This window comes from Pipistrellus kuhlii, unplaced genomic scaffold (genome assembly GCF_014108245.1).
Source record: "Pipistrellus kuhlii isolate mPipKuh1 unplaced genomic scaffold, mPipKuh1.p scaffold_m20_p_3, whole genome shotgun sequence".
Lineage (NCBI taxonomy): Eukaryota > Metazoa > Chordata > Mammalia > Chiroptera > Vespertilionidae > Pipistrellus > Pipistrellus kuhlii.
The window spans coordinates 100,105,748-100,124,352 of record NW_023425529.1 but is presented as its reverse complement, the minus strand read 5'-3'; the positions used below and the strand labels follow the sequence as shown (position 1 = coordinate 100,124,352).

Genomic DNA, 18,605 nt, shown 5'->3' with positions numbered 1-18,605 from the left:
GGAATCTTAGCTAAGGTTTAGTATATATTAAACTATCTTCTCACTAAGTATTAAAGGATAGTTATATGTGTAAAATGTTTTACCTCATAAGACTTTCTGAAGGCCACGTGGTATCTGTAGTATAACATCTCTAGCACAGGACCTGGTCTATTAGTCCTCTCAGCCCTCCAATACTTAGCCTGACATTAGGAGACTTTGTAGGTTTTGTGACTAGGAAGGGGCTAGCTGCTTGGCACTGGGTCTCTGGAGGCCTTTCCTTTACCTTCATGGAACTAAGGCTGCAATAGCCTTTGGCCTGCATCAGAAGCAAGGTAAAAAGACAGGAAAGTGACTAATCTGTTCTCATAAGCAGAGAGCTTCAGAGCGCAGACCGGGTTGGAGGAGGCTCTCTGGGCATTAGGCAGAAACATACTTCCTTGGGAAAGGTAGGTGGGTTACAATATTGATTATTTTGGGAAGGTTATGGTAAGAGAGTAATGTACTGTGCCCTAGATCTAGGTTCAAGACTAAAAGATAAAAGGTTTGCCCTGCAACTGTACTGCTCAGAGGAAAATGTGCTCAATGTCATTCATCTCTGAGGAAGAATGAATAAATAGGATTCTATCGCTCTTCTATTTTTCATTGAGTACTCTATGAATATATAATAAAATGAAACCACATCATGGGATGTTTTCCTTCCTATTGAATGTTTTTAATGTGGGTAACCTTGTGACCCAGGCATTTTGGATACTTGAGACAGACTCAGCTGCAGTCCTACCTGTGGCTGAGAACACAGTGTCTTGATAAAAGACTTCACACTGACACAGTTTTTCTGAGCTATCCCAGCAAATATCTAACATAATTTTTTATATAAATCTTTAAATCAGAGTAGTGATAGAATGATAGCACCCATTGATTAAATCTCTTATTCTGGGATTTAAGTAAAAAATCTATAATATTTTATGTAGGTATAAGCATGAATGAAAAATGCCTTCTGCAATGACTTAACAACAGTCATAGATAAAATCCAAATGTCGGATAGCATCAGGAGGTTTGACTTCTGACTCCAGCACAACTGTACTGAGGATCAGAGACCTTGGAAACTGCTGTTTTTGCTTAGTTCTGATTTAGAAGGACCAAAGCGTATTAGTAGTTCCACAAATTATGTTGAAAATAAGAACCATGAGTAATCTTTACTTTGATCATTTCTCAAAAGCTATAGACTACCTCACTGAAAAAGCTCTTCTTGTCACTTCTATGTGAATGGCAACATCCAATGCCTTTGTACTTTTTTCATCATCTGTTTTAAAAATACTAAAATGATGTTTGATAAAAATGATATGGAATCTGCTGGCACCGGTTTGGCTCAGTGGATAGAGCGTCAGCCTGCGGACTGAAAGGTCCCGGGTTCAATTCCGGTCAAGGGCATGTACTTTGGCTGCAGGCACATCCCCCGTAGGGGGTGTGCAAGAGGCAGCTTGTCGGTGATTCTCTCTCATCGATATTTCTAACTCTCTATCCCTCTCTCTTCCTCTCTGTGAAAAATCAATAAAATATATTAAAAAAAAAAAAAAAAAAAAAAATGATATGGAATCTGTTTATGATAAGCCTTTTATATTTAGAGTTTCTAAATATAAAATTCCATAAGGAATCTCAAAATTGAATGTGTTTGTTCTTTATCATTCATAGTAATTCCCTCACACAGAGAATGCTTCTGTTAAAAAAATGACTGGACACTGAGTGTGATGGCGCTGTGGTCCTTAGAGAGGAGGTCTCACCTGCACCTCCCCCTGCACTTTAACCCTCAGCTACATCCATCAATTGTGATGTGACAGTGACAGAATATTCCCAAGATTTTGAATGATTGTTGAAGTGCATAACATCTGTCCCTGGCAATGAAATGAAAAATAAGAAATATGCTTTCTCCCTGCTGCAAGTTTTCCAACTCCAAAGTCTCTGAATAATGTTTTATTTACTTTTTATTTACTTTTATCTGGTTTAAAGAGGGAAACAATGCTTTCAGAGGTCTTAAAGAATCATACCCCTAATAGCTAAGTTCTGCAGTTTATTCAAAGGATCTGGGGTATTGTAATGATAAATAAAATATTTTAAACTTTATAAATCAGATGCTAGCTTTTGAAAATGTATTTCTTAACAGAAAGAAATATTACATCATAAAATATATTTTAAATATTTTATACATTTTCAATTCCCTGCAATAGAACTAGATTGTTTTTTATTCTTTCTATAGCATATAAGGAAAAAGTTTGAGAAACTCTTACTGTATATAAATTTTATTAAACATATAATTTCAAGGTTTTTAAATTCACCAGTCTCTCTGATAAAATTATTCATTTAGGAAAATTAAAGATAGTATTTCACATAAAATCTTAATAATCCTTATTTTACCAGGAAATTCAGGACGTCTTTGAAACATAATTTTATAAATTATATAACTGTGTTTCATACAAATTCAGACTGCTGACAATTACAAATGATATTCTACCAATATTTCAACATATTATAGCACTATACATAAATTTAGAAAAGATCACCAATTGATTTGGCCTGCCAAACTATTCCCCATCACACACACATACACACATATACTCCATCCAAGTATGAGTTGCCTCAGAAGTAAAATTGAAGCTGATGCAGATGAGAAAACTCACATAAAAGTGTGAGCAATTTCTAGGGAGACAGAAGATGGGTGGGTGTGAAGGAGGAGATATTGACAGACCAGAAGGGAAGAGTATTTGATGCTTGCTGGGAGGCAGGTACAATTCTCCGAGACAAAATGGGCAGATGATGGGAGTCCATCCAACCCAGAATATGAGTTCACAGAGGAAACCAGGCCAGCACTCCAGGAACTCAAGTACTATGAAAGCAAGTTCATGAACTCAACAGCCAGAATGAAGAGAAAAGAATAGCACAGAGTTCTTTTTTAGAAGGCATAATATTCTCTAAGTCTAAGATATAAGAAAGGAGGCACTAAGGTTACTGGTAATCTATATATCTAAAAGCTTAAGTGATCATTCATGGCCATTCAGCTGTTTGACCAGTAGCTATGACGTGAACTGACCACCAGGGGAGCAGACAGTCAACGCATAGGCATGAAAACATGGAATAGACTGATGCATCTCAGAGGGAAGCAGGGAGGGCGGGAAGAGATTAACAAAAGGTCCTGTATGCATACTAGAAGCCTGGTGCACAGATTTGTGCAATGGTGGGGTCCCTTGGTTAGGACCATGGGGATCGGGCCTATAATGTTACATACTTCTTAAACTAGGTGGTAAGTACAAGAGAATTTATTTTCTCTTAATCTTATATATGTTATAAATATTTAATATGTAATTAATTTATAAAAAGTATTTAATTCTAAAAACAAAGGGAGCAGAGTCTGTGTGGTTCAGTGGTTGAGCAGCAGCCTATGAACCAGGAGGGCATGGCTTGATTCCTAGTCAGGGCATATACCCAGTTGTGGGCTAGGTCCCCAATAAGAGGTGCATAGAAGGCAGCCAATCAATGATTCTCTGTCATCATTGATTTCCTTTATCTCTCTTCCTCTCCCTTCTTCTCTGAAATCAATCTATAATAATAAAAGAGAAAAATGCTAATTGACCATACCTTCGCTATGCCCACAACCAAACAGGAGTGATATGCAAATTAACCCAGCAAATATGGCAGGTAAATTTGCATACACAAGTTTGCAGGCAGAGGCCCAATGCAGCTGATGGGATCCAAGCTACAGTCAGGGACCTGAGCAGGCAGATCCAAGCTGAGACGGGGACCCAAGCAGCAGCATCAGGCGGCTTCCTGGGTCCAAGCCGCCCAGCAATTGCAGGTGAAGAGCCCGGGTCCAAGCCATCCCATGATCATGGGGCAAAAAGGCCAGGCTGAGCCTGGCCAAGCAGCCCTGCAATCCCAGGCAAAGAAGCCACTCCACTGATCAACCTGTGCTAGGGACCTGTTTGAACATGTGGTGTGGAGTCTTGGGCCTCTAGCCTGCAGCCATGGGAAGTCTCCCTCTCCTGAGTTAGGAACACCAGCCCAGGTCTACCCAGCAGCCTGGTCCTGACTGCCAGGGTGAGTTCCTGCAGGCTGGGGTTTGATATTCCTGCATTAGCAGTAGGAGACCAGTGCCTTTGTTACTGCTGTGTGTCTGGGTTTTAATTGGACAAATGCCTGGCGGGTCCAGTTGCCAGCTTAGCAAAGTCTTTTAGGAGGGGAATTCTGTCTAGGTTTCCCTCAGCCCTTACTGACCCCTCTGTAAAGACACAGAACAAGTGAGGCTCTTAAATAAAAGTCAGAGGTCTCCAGCAATGGTGGGCTTATCTCATCACTGTCATTTGGACTGGATGGCATTTGAGTATTTATCTAGGCACCATGACAAAGAAACACAAGCTCAAGTCATGATCTCAGCCCTTAAAAATTCACTATCTTATTAGAGTGAGTGGATGATAAAAGTGCAGTAATAACATCAGAATGTAAGGCAACAATAAAGAGGGGAATGGAGACAATTGCTAGGATGATTTTTTTAAAATATATTTTATTGATTTTTTTACAGAGTGGAAGAGAGAGGGGTAGAGAGTTAGAAACATCGATGAGAGAGAATCATCGATCAGCTGCCTCTTGCACACCCCCTACTGGGGATGTGCCCGCAACCAAGGTACATGCCCTTGACCGGAATCAAACCTGGGACCCTTCAGTCCGCAGGCTGACACTCTATCCACTGAGCCAAACCGGTTTCGGCAGGATGGTTTTCTAATAATTAGTATAAAGAGTATGTGCTATGAATTAAATTTAAAAAATATGTGTGGAAATAGCTGCTTCATGAGTATGGCATCGCTTCCTATTTTAAAAAAAGCTGAATTCTGTGTGAACTGTGTACTATGCTATGATATCTGAGGCACAGGACAAGGAAGGCCTTAAGTGTACTATGCTTTGATATTTGAGTCATTCTTTATTGCTCAATGTGATTTATTCCTGTAGGTATCAGTTTTGTAATAGTTAAATTATTATAATAATACATCTTGCTATAAAATATGACTAGAAGATCAAATGATCAGGTCACATTTATTATTATTTTCTATAAATGAACACAATTTCTGATATGCTAAAGTGACAGGTATAATAGAAATAGTCAGATAGAGAGAACTACAGGCTTGATTACAAGTGAGGCTTACTATCACAACCCAAATTTATAGCTTAAAAAAAGCAGAGAGCCAACTAGAAACTGAACAAAATATAAGCCCTTGAAGAGCAAATGTAAATTAGATAAGTTTTGCTATTACAAGAGCAAGAAGAAAAAATTCATATGCAGAAATGAAAACCACATTGCATCCACTCTAAGTAGCTGTTAAAGAAAAGGAATGGTATACTATGAAAATACTAATACAGATTGTAAAGACATTTGTTCAAAGAGGATTTCCTAGAATAGGTGATATTTCAGTTAATTTTTTAAAATATGAAGAGGTTAGCTAGATAAGAAAAAGGTGTAGGGGTCCTGAATTGCTGAGGGTACAGGCAGAGTTAAGGGACCCCTCCTCCGGCATGAATTTCATGCACTGGGCCTCTAGTCCTATATAATAAAACTCTAATATGCAAATTGACCGAATGGCAGAATGACTGGTTGTATGACATACACTTGACCACTGGGGGGCAGATACTCAATGCAGGAGTTGCCTCTGACTGGTGGCAGCAATTGGGAGGCAGGACCGGCCAGCAGGCAGCACCAGGCTGCCAGTCAAAGTGGGTACATCTGGCCCACCGGGTGCCCCACAGATGGCCCTGAGCACTGGCCAGGTATAGGGACTCCACCTATATATTGGGAACAGTCTCTTAGATTTAAAAATTAAAACTGGCAAGGCTATTCTAACACTGAAAAAAACAGGATGCAGTAGCGATGACATGCATGGAATCTGGCTTGTACAATTTGTGATTGGCCCTGATTCTGACATTTATAACTGTGTGATAAAGCCAGTTATTTAACTTCTCTCTGCTTCAGTTTTCCACTGTAAGATGGGGAAAATGGTACTACTGCTTCAGAAGGATAATGTTATATACTACTTTTTATAATCAGAGCAAAAAATGTAGCTGCTCATACAACAGCATGAAGCCTTTCTCCTGTATAGAAAGTATGGTCACTGTGCGTGTAGCATCCCAAATTGCAAGAGGGATATCTGACTGCCAGTTTAGGCCCAACATCCCCTGAGGGGTTCCGGATTGCGAGAAGACCCAGGCCAGGCTGATGGACCCCCCTCCTATGCATGAATTTCATGCACCAGACCTCTAGTAAAAAATACATTAAAAACAAAGGGAAATCAGATAAATGCCAACTTGAAAAGATGAACTTGGAGGAAAAAATAAGTCTACAGTAATGTTTCTCAAACTTGACTAATACACTGACCCCTTTAAAGTGTACAAAATTGTCATTAACAATGACTCAGAGAAATGTGTTCTTGCCCGTGAGCCCTATTTGGAGAAACAATGACTTAATTTAATTTCAACTTTAAATTGTCATTGACTAAATTTTGACAGAAGTTTTATCCTTATAACTGGTTAAAAAAAATTTTTAGAGAATTATTAAAATACAAATCTCAAATTTGAAACTTTTTGTAGAACTTTTCTACCTCCATAAAATATTTACAGATCTCAAGGTACATAGATTGTAGCTTGAGAAATACCAAGAATTCTGGAAGAGTTGTAGTTATAAGACCAAGTTACAACATGCCTTTTTAAGGAAAAAAGTGATGGGCAATGATACTGACAACTTAAAGTGAATAATGAAGTTTATATATATATGCACAAAGGCATCCTATCTAATAAAAGAGTAATATGCAAATTGACCATACCTCTGCTACACCCACAAGCCACACCCACCAGCCAATCAGAGTGGGCATATAAGCCCAACCAAGATGGCTATCACCATAGAGAGCATGAGGGAGGCTTAGGTTTCCCCAGCAATGAAAGAAGCCAAGCTTTCCGCCTGCCCTTGCTGGCCTAGGCCTCCACTCAAGGCTACAAAGTTTCAATTGTAGAAGATAAATATATCCCAGATACCAAGGCCTCTGCTTGGGTTGCTAGGGGGAAGAGGGGACTTGGCCAGCCTGCAAACCACCACAGGCCCCTCGCCCCTGCTGCCCCACACCCCAAGGGAACTCCCAACCTGATCCAGGACACCCTTCAGGGCAAACCAACTGCCCCTCCCCCCATGCACTAGGCCTCTATCCTATCTAATAAAAGAGTAATATGCAGATTGACCATCATTCCAACACACAAGATGGCTGCTATGAGATGACCAGCAGGGGAGGGCAGTTGAGACGAACCAAGCCTGCAAGGGAGGACACTTGGGGGCAATCAAGCCTGCAGGAGAGGGCAGTTAGTAGTGACCAGGCTGGCAGAGGAGGGAAGTTAGGGTGACCGGGTCTGCAGGAAAGGGCAGTTGGGCGGGACTCAGCCCTGCAGGGGAGAGCAGTTCGGGGGGACCAGGCCTGTAGGAGAGGGTAGTTAGGGGTGACCAGGCCTGAAGGGGAGGGAAATTAGGGGTAAACAGGTTGGCAGGGAAGCAATTAGGCATCAATTAGGCTGGCAGCAGAGTGGTTAGGGGTGATCAGGCTGGCAGGCAGAAGCAGTTAGGGGCAATCAGGAAGGCAGGCAGGCAAGCTATTGGGAGCCAGCAGTCTTGAATTGTGAGAGTGATGTCTGACTGCCCGTTTAGGCAGAATGGGATCAGGCCTAAACGGGCAGTTGGACATCCCTTAAGGGGTCCCAGATCGGAAAGGGTGCAGGCTTGGCTGAGGGACATCCCCCCTCCATATATAAATTCCGTGCACCAGGCCTCTAGTATTTACATATAATGTTTACTCTTTGCTAAGACGATATAGCATCAACTAAACAACACAGCCAGGATAAACCAATGTCACAGCTAGAGCTGTTTAAAAATGAAAAGTTAGAGCCCTGGCTGTGTTGCTCAGTTGTTTGGAATGTCGTCCCATACACAAAAAGGTGGAGGGTTTGATTGCCAGTTGGGGTGCATGCAGGAGGCAGCCAATCAATCAATGTTTTTTTTTCCCTCTCTTCCTCCTTCCTTCCCTCCCTTCCTCCTTCCTTTCCTCTCTCCCTCCCTCTCCCTTTCTTTCTATAAAATTAGTAAGAAATATTTTTAAATTAAAAAAGATAAATAGGCAACATAAGATATTAATATGTGTGATGCTTTTAATGAAATAGTGGGGTATTACAAAACATTGATATTTGTTGAGTCTGATTAAATGGACTGTGTTTTATGTCCATCTTTCTGATTACACTGCCTTCAAGGGAATTTCACTTCAGTGAATCTTTTTTTCCCATATATTTGTTGAATTTTATTTTGGTTGTTTCTGCCCAATATTTTAATCCCAACTGTTACATTGTCATATTGATGTATAAACATGCTTGTCCCAAATTATGTTGTACACATATTTTATAGATCAGTTATCTATGTTGTTGTTTTATTTTTTTCTTTATTGATTAAGGTATTATACAATATATGTGTCCTTATCCCCCCATTACCCCTCACCCTCCCTCTCACTCCCTCACCACACTATTGTCAATGTCCATTGGTTATGCTTATATGCATGCATGCAAGTTCTTGGGTTGATCTCTTCCCCTTACCCCACCTTTTCCTACCTTCCCTCTTAGGTTTGATGGTCTGATCAATGCTTCTTTGTCTCTGGACCTGTTTTTGTTCACTATATTCCACAAATGAGTGAGATCATGTGATATTTATCTTTCTCTGACTGGCATATTTCGCTTAGCATAATGCTCTCCAGTTCCATCCATGCTGTTGCAAATGGTAAAAATCTCTTCTTTTCTACAGCAGCGTAGTATTTCATTACGTAGATGTACCACAGTTTTTTAATCCACTCATCTGCTGATGGGTACTTAGTCTGTTGCAACTCTTAGCTATGATGAATTCTGCTGCTATGAACATAGGGGTATATATGTCCTTTCTGATTCATGTTTCTATTTTCTTGGAATATATTCCTAGAAATGGGATCACTGGGTCAAATGGGAGTTCCATTTTTAGTTTTTTGAGGAAACTCCATACTGTTCTCCACAGTGGTTGCACCAGTCTGCATTCCCACCAGCAGTGCACGAGGGTTCCTTTTTCTCTGCATCCTCACCAGCACTTGTTTGTTGATGATAACTATTCTGACAGGTGTGAGATGGTACTCATTGTCATTTTAATTTGTATCTCAGATGATTAGTGATTTGAACATGTTTTCATAGGACTCTTGGCCTTCTGTATGCCCTCTTTTGAAAAGTGTCTACTGAGGTCCTTTGCCCATTTTTTTATTGGAGTGTTTATCTTACTTTTGTTAAGTTGTATGAGTTCCCTGTAAATGTTGGAAATTAAACCCTTATCAGAGATAACATTGGAAAGCATGTTCTTCCATACACTGGGCTTTCTTGTTGTTTTTTATGGTTTCTTTTGCTGTGAAAAAGCTTTTTATTTTTATGTAGTCCCATTTGTTTATTTTCTCTTTAGTTTCCATTGCTCTAGGAGCTGTTCCAGTGAATATTTTGGGTCCTCCGTTAGTGCCAACACTGGCTCTCTTTTCCCACTTACTGAACGAACTATCATAGCTCTTCCCAAGCACTATACCCAATTCACCTTCTAGATTTCCTTTATGACTTTCTGTTTTCTTTTCCTCCACACTTTTACATCCCAAGACTATAGAGATTCTTCACTTTCTTTCCAAACTGGCTTCTCTAGTTTTCCCAGTAAGACAGTGTTGGCCATGATGTCCTTTCAACTTTGCTGACCCTTCTCACACTGTTTTCATGCAGTTTATTCACCAAATATTCTGATTCTCTCTACAATTTTATGTGGATTATTTTTGACCCTACTATACTCTGTGCACATACACTTGTTCATCTTCATGCTTTTCACTATTGAGTGCTTGTGGTGAGAGTAAGCCTATGCAAGGCCAGAGTTGTTTGATGTGTTCTCAAACACATAACAGTTCCAGGTTATGTCTTATACCTCATATTTCCCACTTCTAGCTCCCTGGGAGAATGCCTGTCACTTAGAAGGCATTCAGTCAGTGTTCCTGAAAGCACCTTACAGTGGGAATGCTTATGGCATATAGTTCAGCTGGACTCTTTAGCTGGCTTTGACTTTATGAAATCAAGAGAGAAATTAAGACGACCATTTCTTCTTTCCTTTCCTTTCTCTTCAAAAATCATCCCTGGTGGGTGTGGCTCATTTGGTTGGAATGTATCCCATGAAACAAAAGCTTGTAGGTTTGATTCCTGGTCAGGACACATACATAAGTATAGGAGGCAACTGGTCAATGTTTATTCTCATTTCTCTCTCTCTCTCTCTCTCTCTCTCTCTCTCTCTCTCTCTCTCTCTCTCTCTTTTATCACTTTCTCTCTTTCTCTCCCTCCCCATTTCTCTCTCTAAAATCAATAAACATATCCACTGGTGAGGATTTAAAATAGTCAAAGCTCCTCAGGGATATTTTAAAAGGGGTAGGAACATGCATTTTAAAATTAGATAGCTCTGGGTCCAGAATTTGCTTGCTGTATGAACTTGTACAAGTTATAAACATGGGTTTCTTGGCTATAAAAGAGGGATAATAACAGTGCCTAACTCATCTGAATATTGCTGTTATTAAATAAGATAAGGCATGTAAATGCCTTAGCAGTTTGGTATCTGTTTTATAACAATAACAAGGAAAAAGGAATAATTATCACCATTTTATAATGTAAGCACATTATATTTGTTACATTATCCAGTCATCTAAGTAAGAAACAGCAGAGAGGTTAAGTAATAGGCTCGTGGTAAAACACAGCTAGTAAATGCTATTAACAAACATTAATTGTTATTATTTTAAACATCTGATTTAACAGTGTACCTCTTCATTTCTGCCATCAGCATACAGTACTTTCTGTTGCTATTTCCTTGCAGGTGACTATCCTGCACCAAGGGCTGTTCTCACAGGCCACGACCATGAAGTTGTCTGTGTTTCTGTCTGTGCAGAGCTTGGACTTGTTATCAGTGGTGCTAAAGGTCAGAAATTATTTCTTTCATTTTGGGTCTTTTAAAACTGTACCATTTCCTTACGTTAACCATGATTCATGACTTTTTTTCCTTTAGAAGGCTCTCTATAGACAAATGTAACCCCAGGATTTTTGCAGCTGTTTAGTTTTAGTATCAATAATTACCAGGACTGATATAAAAACTTTTATGTTATATAGTGTGGTCACCGGCATTCTAGCTAGAATGCTGGAAAATGAAACTGCAGTACTTCCTGTGTGATGCAGCCTCTGAAACCTACATATAGAAATCAAAGGAAGACTGGGAAGACGTCCATGGTGGGAGTCACCCTGGTGGGGCATCACCCTGCCCCTCAGACATGGCCTGGGACCATCACATGGATTATCCTTTTCTTCATAAGTAGAGGGGACTAGGTGGAGGTTGATAGAAAAGAAAAAATGACACTTAGGGTAACTATTTGAACTGGTGTGCCCTGGCAGGCACACTATTGCATGAAGAATTTTGTAATTAGTTTATGTGTACTGTGAGATGAGAAAAGTTGAAAATTGCTAGCTTAGGTTTTTGTGTGTTTTGTGGCAGAAGAGTTGTTGTAGGAAAAGTCAGGAAACCTGGGTTCTAATTCTGGCTCAGGACACCAGCTCTTTATGGGAAGGCTCTGGGGCAGGAAGAAGCCCGCTCTCAGAGAAACTGAAAGAAAACCAGAGACTGAGTGAGGCTACCACAGAATTAAAGAGAAAGAAGGCTGAAGAGAGGGAGAGGCCAGTGGCACTAGGCTTTGCGATTTATTTTCTTTTATCATAAGTACAGTGGGAAACTATTGAAGTTTTCTAAGCAAGCTGGTGAGATAACTAGGTTTGGTTTTTAGGAGCTTATTCTGGTTGCTTTATATCCATAAAAATAGAAGGTATGGAAGATGTTTTCTTCAATTTTGTATCTAAGAGTTAATAACCCAGAGATATACACATAAAATATTTTCAATAACTGTCTTTTTAATTAAAAAGAAACACTAACAATACATGTAATATCATTTTACCTGGTAAAGTTAAAAAAAAGAAAAGCCAGCAGGCATAGGAAACAAACATTAATTTTCTGTAGGTGACAGATGACTTTAGAAGTGATGCTATTTTTCTTTCTAATTTTCTTTATTTTCTATAATGAATCTATGTTACTTTAGTAATCAGGAAAAGACTTAAGTATGGCTTTATAATTTCATTTACCGTATTTTATAATATTTATATCTACTTAAATCAACTGATTGAAAAATAGAAATGTAATTTACCTACAGTTTTTGTAGGTTTTTAGATGGGAAGGCAAGGCCATACCAAACTATGGTTACACATTATTTTTATGAGTTTTTAAATTTTTTATCTTATCAAACACAATTTCTACAGGGGGGAACACAATTGGACCAAATAAGTCACTCCCCATACTCCTTTTACACTCCTGCCTCATTATTCATTTATTCAAATGACGAAAAGCGTAACTATAATCTGAATTACTTGATTAATTATTTTCAACTTGCCTCTTACATTTTATGTATAGACTATAAAAAATGTAAAATTTAATACTGATAATAAGTATTTAGGTGATACATTATTAGAATTTTGATACATTAAACAAAATTAGTAATTGTTTTGATGATTCTCCAAAACTTTAAAGAAAATATTTTTATAAGCAAATTAAGAAAAAACTTTTGGGTCATATAGTTTTTTATTCTCACATAATCTATGAACTATATCTTTTTTATGGAGGAAAAGACCAAGTCTTTAATTGGATAAAAATTTTGGAAGATATGTGTGTATTATTTAATAGTTCTCTATTTTTGTTGCATTCAAACATAACATCGGCTCTTGGCTCTTGCCAGCATACTTCTTTTTTATTGTCTACTTTCTTTCACACATCTGAGTATATACCAGGGATGGTTTGTGGATTTATGGTTGCTAATATGTGACTTGTCATCACCAATGACTCTGGCCATTGTTGCCCTCCATTCTGCAGAGGGCCCTTGCCTTGTCCACACAATTACTGGAGATTTGCTGAGAGCCCTTGAAGGACCAGAAAACTGCTTGTTCCCGCGCTTGATTTCTGTCTCCAGTGAAGGCCACTGTATCATATACTACGAACGAGGGCGATTCAGCAACTTCAGTATTAATGGGAAGCTTTTGGCTCAAATGGAAATCAATGATTCAACCCGGGTAAATCTGCATGTTTAGTGCTAAATAGAGACTAAAACCAACAGATTAAATATTGACTATTTTAAGTGATTTATATTGGGATTCATAATAGAACTTCTCTGGTATTCAATAAATGTGTGCTGGTTTTAAAGACATATAAATTCATAGAAGTGCTTTATATTCTACCAAGGGTGACTGGATTCTTTGAAAAAACACAAAGTTCACTTAATCCCAAGTAATTAACTCAGTGAGTTAGGCTTTGCAGATAATAGCTGCTGTTTGATTAGAGGTTAGACTTAAAGAGATTTTTTTAAACTCCTTTTATACAGTTTTAAACAGCGGTGTCAATGCTCTATCCCCTGAGTTTTTATAAAAGAATCTTACTTTTAGGACTGTAGACCAAAATTACATATACCAAATTATCCTTCACTCACAAATAAGTTGTAATCCCTGGTTTATCATTTTTAAAAACTCTATTGAAATATGCTCCTGCCATTTGTTCTAAAAGTCTTAACATTGTTAATATTTGGGGCTTAACAAAACATCATGTTACTTCATTCTCAACTTCTTCCTGGATTAGACTGATGATATTCTCTTTGGGACTTCTGTTATTTTGTAATATAAATTGGTTTTAATAAGATCCTTTGTTTATGTAATAACTTTGATGAATTCCACATTGGAAATTCCATGGATCAGACTTTAAAAAACTTGGACATATGGCCAAAAGTTGATAATAATTATAAGGAAACTGTATTGAGTATTTTTTTAGTACTGACCATTGATTGGGAAACACTGGGAGAAATGTCTGTTTTTCTGCCTTTTCTGAAGGCAATTCTCCTGAGCAGTGATGGCCAGAACCTGGTGACTGGAGGGGACAATGGTGTGGTCGAAGTCTGGCAGGCCTGTGACTTCAAGCAGCTGTACATTTACCCTGGATGTGACGCTGGCATTAGAGCAATGGATTTATCCCATGACCAGAGGTGAGCCATGAGGGGAAGTGTAATCACTTGAGAATGGTCATGGAAAGTTCTTTACATTCTACCAAGGGTGAAATATGCTGTAAGATTCCAGCATTCAGATGGAAAAAAAGACTAGTTCAGAAAAGGGTAAGTTGAGGATAGAAGTATGTGCTGTAATAGAGGATTCTGGCAAGAGGGAAACAGAAGACAAAAAGAAAACAAAGGAAAATAGGGAGTCTGAAAATGAACAGGCACAGCCCAAACAGAATTATTCCATCAACACCTCTGCTCTCATACCCTCCCCTAGGCTCAGCCAGGCCTCCCTGGCTTACATGATGTAAAGGAGACAGTTTCAGCAGAGCTGAGCTTCAGCTTCAGGCGTACTTCCCACTAACTGATTTCCAAAAAAACGCACAGTGCAGACTACAGCTGGTGCCTGCTTTAAAAGAGGCGAGGCACTCCCTCATTCCTCAAAACAATCCCCACCCCATTTTCTTATTTACATTTTTCTCAATTATGTTATTTTATTGAATTTTATGTGTTTCCCTGAGACACTATAGTCTTTTCTTAATTAATATGATTTTTCATTTTTTCTTAGTTTGCAACAGGATTTTGCTATTTCCTAAAATTTACCTTTGGTTTATTATATAGTGAAAACACTATTTAGAATGTAAAGTCTTAAAATTTCTAAATTTTGAAAATAAATTAAAACTGTATAATTTTAATATGGTATGTAATTTCTCATGTTTTGCTATACACAGGCAAAAGTAGGTTTGTAGTTGTATGTGAAACAGAGGTTATTCTTATATTGTTATTTAATTATTATATTGTTTTCCATATAAACAACTGTAAACCTACTTTTACTTCACCCTCTAACAGAAAAAAAGAAAAGCTTGTTAATCAAAGTTTTCAACTATATGTATATTCTTTATAAGAATATTGGTTTTAAAATATAAGTATTAAGGCTTATGTAATAAATTTAACAAAGCATCTTTATAATATAGTAAAATGGTACTGAAGTTATAAAAAACAGTATAATTTAATTTAGTTTGGAGAAGGGATACTTCATCTGCAGCTCAGCTTGGTTTTAAAGAAGATGTAAGCAGATTATTCTTAGAATGCTATTCTAAGATACTGTAGTCTATATTAATGAATAAATAGGAATGGCTTCCTGGGTAATTACTTGTATATGCAAAAATGTTTCTGAAGTATTTGAAATAATTTGTGTTCTTAAGGAGTTGAACTGTTCTCTCTGATATTCTTACTTATTCATCATATATTCAGATTGGAAACATTTGCTACCACCATCATAGATTAAGCAGGATATAACACATAACAAGATTACTGGCTCCAAAGAACTCAAATAACCATAATTATATGTGAGAGAAGCGAGGACAGAATAATAGACCTGTTTCTTCTGGAAGGGTGGGGAGGGCAGTAAGGCTTTCTCTAGGTGTGGAGAGGTAGGTCAGTCAGAGAGCATAGGCATAGTCACAGCTGAGTCAGGGTTCACTGAAGAGGAGTGAGGAAAGATACTACCAAGTTTCTATGTCCTTATAAAACACAAAAATAATCTCACCCTTCATCTCAGTTACAAGTTGTTAGATAAACATATATTGAGGGTGCATACTCCAAAGTGCTTATCTGACAAGGTGTCTTATCAAGCATTAAACTATACTCAGTCTGGCAGTTCAGGTATGTGGAGTTGATTCAGCTTCACTCAGGAGAACCACGAATACATTTTAATCCTATCTCAGTGAACTTTAATGAACTGAGATGTGGTGAACTTTGAGATCATGATTATGTCTTGTGTAAAATAGCAACCACATCAGTGATTTGTGTCACTCCTAATGCTGTCTCTGCTTTCCCAGGACTCTGATCACTGGCATGGCTTCTGGTAGCATTGTAGCTTTCAATATAGATTTTAATCGGTGGCATTATGAGCACCAGAATAGATACTGAAGACAAATGAAGAACCAAAAGCCAAGTTAAAGCTGAGAGCACAAGTGCTGCATGGAAAGGCAATATCTCTGGTGGAAAAACTCGTCTCCATCACCTCCGTATGTACATTCCATCACACCCAGCAATAGCTGTACATTGTAGTCAGCAGCCATTTTACTTTGTGTATTTCTTCATGACTAAATACCAGCTGCTACCAAGCAAGCTTATATCATGTAAATTATAAGAATTGGGAAATGTTATGGTAATTATTTCATATATTGTGGTTAATTGAGAAAAGGTAGTAGGACGCACAGGAGACTTGACAATTCTGAGGAACCTTATGTCCAATTGTTACAAAGTTAAGCTTTGAACTTAACCTGCATCCCATTTTCAGCCTCTTTTCAAGCTGAGAAAACAAAACAAAACAAAACATGTTTGATACTTTATACATCAGATGCATCTTATTTAAAGGGATACTTTTGTAAAAGTAAAACCTTGTATAAAAAAAACACACCAAAATGTTTCTTAATTTTATTGTGGAGTTACAACTTGCATGCTCTTTAACCCTGATGTATTGATGGAAAAGGTGCATCCACACTATGAAACAGAAGGATATGTCCAAGGACACAGCTCATATAAAATGGTTGTATTTAGGATCAATCGGTAATCTGACATTTTCGCTAAAATATGATATGTACTTTTTAATCTAAATTCATCCCTTCTAAGTGAAATTTGCTCATAAAGCATTTGGATACTTAAGCCATTATTTGCCACTTTTGGTACTTTACACAAAGAAAATTCAGCCCCACCCATCATAATTTGATACAGTAAAAAAGGGGTTTAACACAGCAGAAAGGGGATTTAGGGATGAGGTCTGGGTTTTTATTGTATAAGTAGAGTCATGATCATTAATTCAACAGTAATGACTTCCCAGCTTCTGGACATTTCTTCCAGAGTCATCTGCTGGCTTAGTCTCTGTACATTTATGGGAAGAGAATCTGATGCTTTTTGGTTCTTGTTGTTGCTATTTTGTTTTTCTATTTGGTTCTTGAATAGCTTAGTTTCTTTAATAACAAGTTGGACTTAATCATAACAATAGCTAAAGTTATTATTTTAGGTTTCTGTGAAATTCTCACCTAAAGTCTCATTCTTAGTCTAAGGCACTTCATCTTTTATGATATAAAATTATGGCTATCAAATTATTTTCCATACATTGTAATGATCAAGTTATACACGCAGGGGTATATACACTTTATTTATGTTTCTACTTTGTATATTTGGTGACTGTATTGTCATAGATGTACATATTGTGTCAGTAGGGCTATGAGGCATGTTACAGGAATGTAATTTTCTCAGAATTTACACTTACTTGCAGTCATTTATTTAAAAAGATTAAACAGGATAATGGGTTCTTTCTATTGGCACTTTGCACCAGAAACATGTCATTATTTATTTATGTGACTACTTATTTGTTATTCACCTATACTAGTAAATTTTAGCACTGAATTCCTTCTTCATTCTTGTTTGTATTTATGAAATCCTGAAATTCTGGGGAATCAGCGTAATGATTAAGTTATTCATCACCAGGCTGTAAGCAATATCTTGAGTTTGTAGCTTAGAATCGGGAGGACACAGAACATCTGGAAGACAAGTTCATTTCATCTTGAGATCATGGTGGAATATTTTGGATATATAAATTCCTTAAGCTATTGTAACCATGTTTTATTGCAAAGATGTAAAATACGCCAGATGTGTGTGAGTTGGATATCAACAAATGAAAAATAAAATATGCAAAGAATTTACTGATTGCTTCACATTTCTTTGGACACATCACTTACATGCATTCATTATGTCGTCATACAAGTTTAAGAAATGAACATCACCTTGTATAAAAGCCTACAGCATCTAAAACATGAAATTGTCTCCTAATGAGGTTCTGTCATTTGCTAAAACATGAGCCACTTTGCTTGGCCATCTGGCAGGGATTAGTGGCAACAGTGATTGGAGGGAAACTGCCCTTGCTGTTTCTTCTATATAATCCACTTTGGGTGTTATTATTTTTTTCTCTAAGGAAACTAAATGCAGGTGATGGTGTAGGATATAATTTCTCATTACATGAATATCATCAGATATTGCTATAATATAATAATTTGAACCGCACTTTCTAGAATTTCTAATCCACCAGGCATGACACAGGTGGGGACTGGCAGAGCTGGAGGAGCAGGGTGGACAGCAGGAGCCATGCTAGGGAACTCCTATAATTCAAATCAGTGTGGGCAATGGGGCAGTAACCAAAGAGGCATAGGGAGTGACAAAACTGCAAGTAAACTGTCATCTTCATTCCCAGGACAAAAGGGACAGAACCACCAGTAGCCCAAAAGAGGCTTGCTACGATCACTGTCTGTCCTAGCGTCACACCACAAGTTTGTCAGTCATCATCAGGCCACTGGCTCCCTAAATCCAGCCTTTTTGCAGGCCAGCTGGTTGCTACCCAAGGGTCTCTTT

At 38.0% G+C, this 18,605-nt stretch overlaps 1 protein-coding gene across 6 annotated transcripts in view; it reads left to right on the top strand.

Moving 5' to 3' along the window:
- The window catches only part of NBEA (neurobeachin), a 798,235-nt gene extending 780,335 nt beyond the window's left edge, over positions 1–17,900 (top strand). For all 6 annotated transcript variants that reach the window (XM_036455167.2, XM_036455161.2, XM_036455163.2 and 3 more), the window contains 4 exons: positions 10,937–11,038; positions 13,025–13,221; positions 14,029–14,180; positions 16,031–17,900. In XM_036455167.2, coding sequence (XP_036311060.1) covers positions 10,937–11,038; positions 13,025–13,221; positions 14,029–14,180; positions 16,031–16,121 — 542 coding nt within the window. In that variant the 3' untranslated portion in view covers positions 16,122–17,900. The remainder of the gene's footprint in view (positions 1–10,936; positions 11,039–13,024; positions 13,222–14,028; positions 14,181–16,030) is intronic.
- The last annotated feature ends 705 nt before the right edge of the window (positions 17,901–18,605 follow it).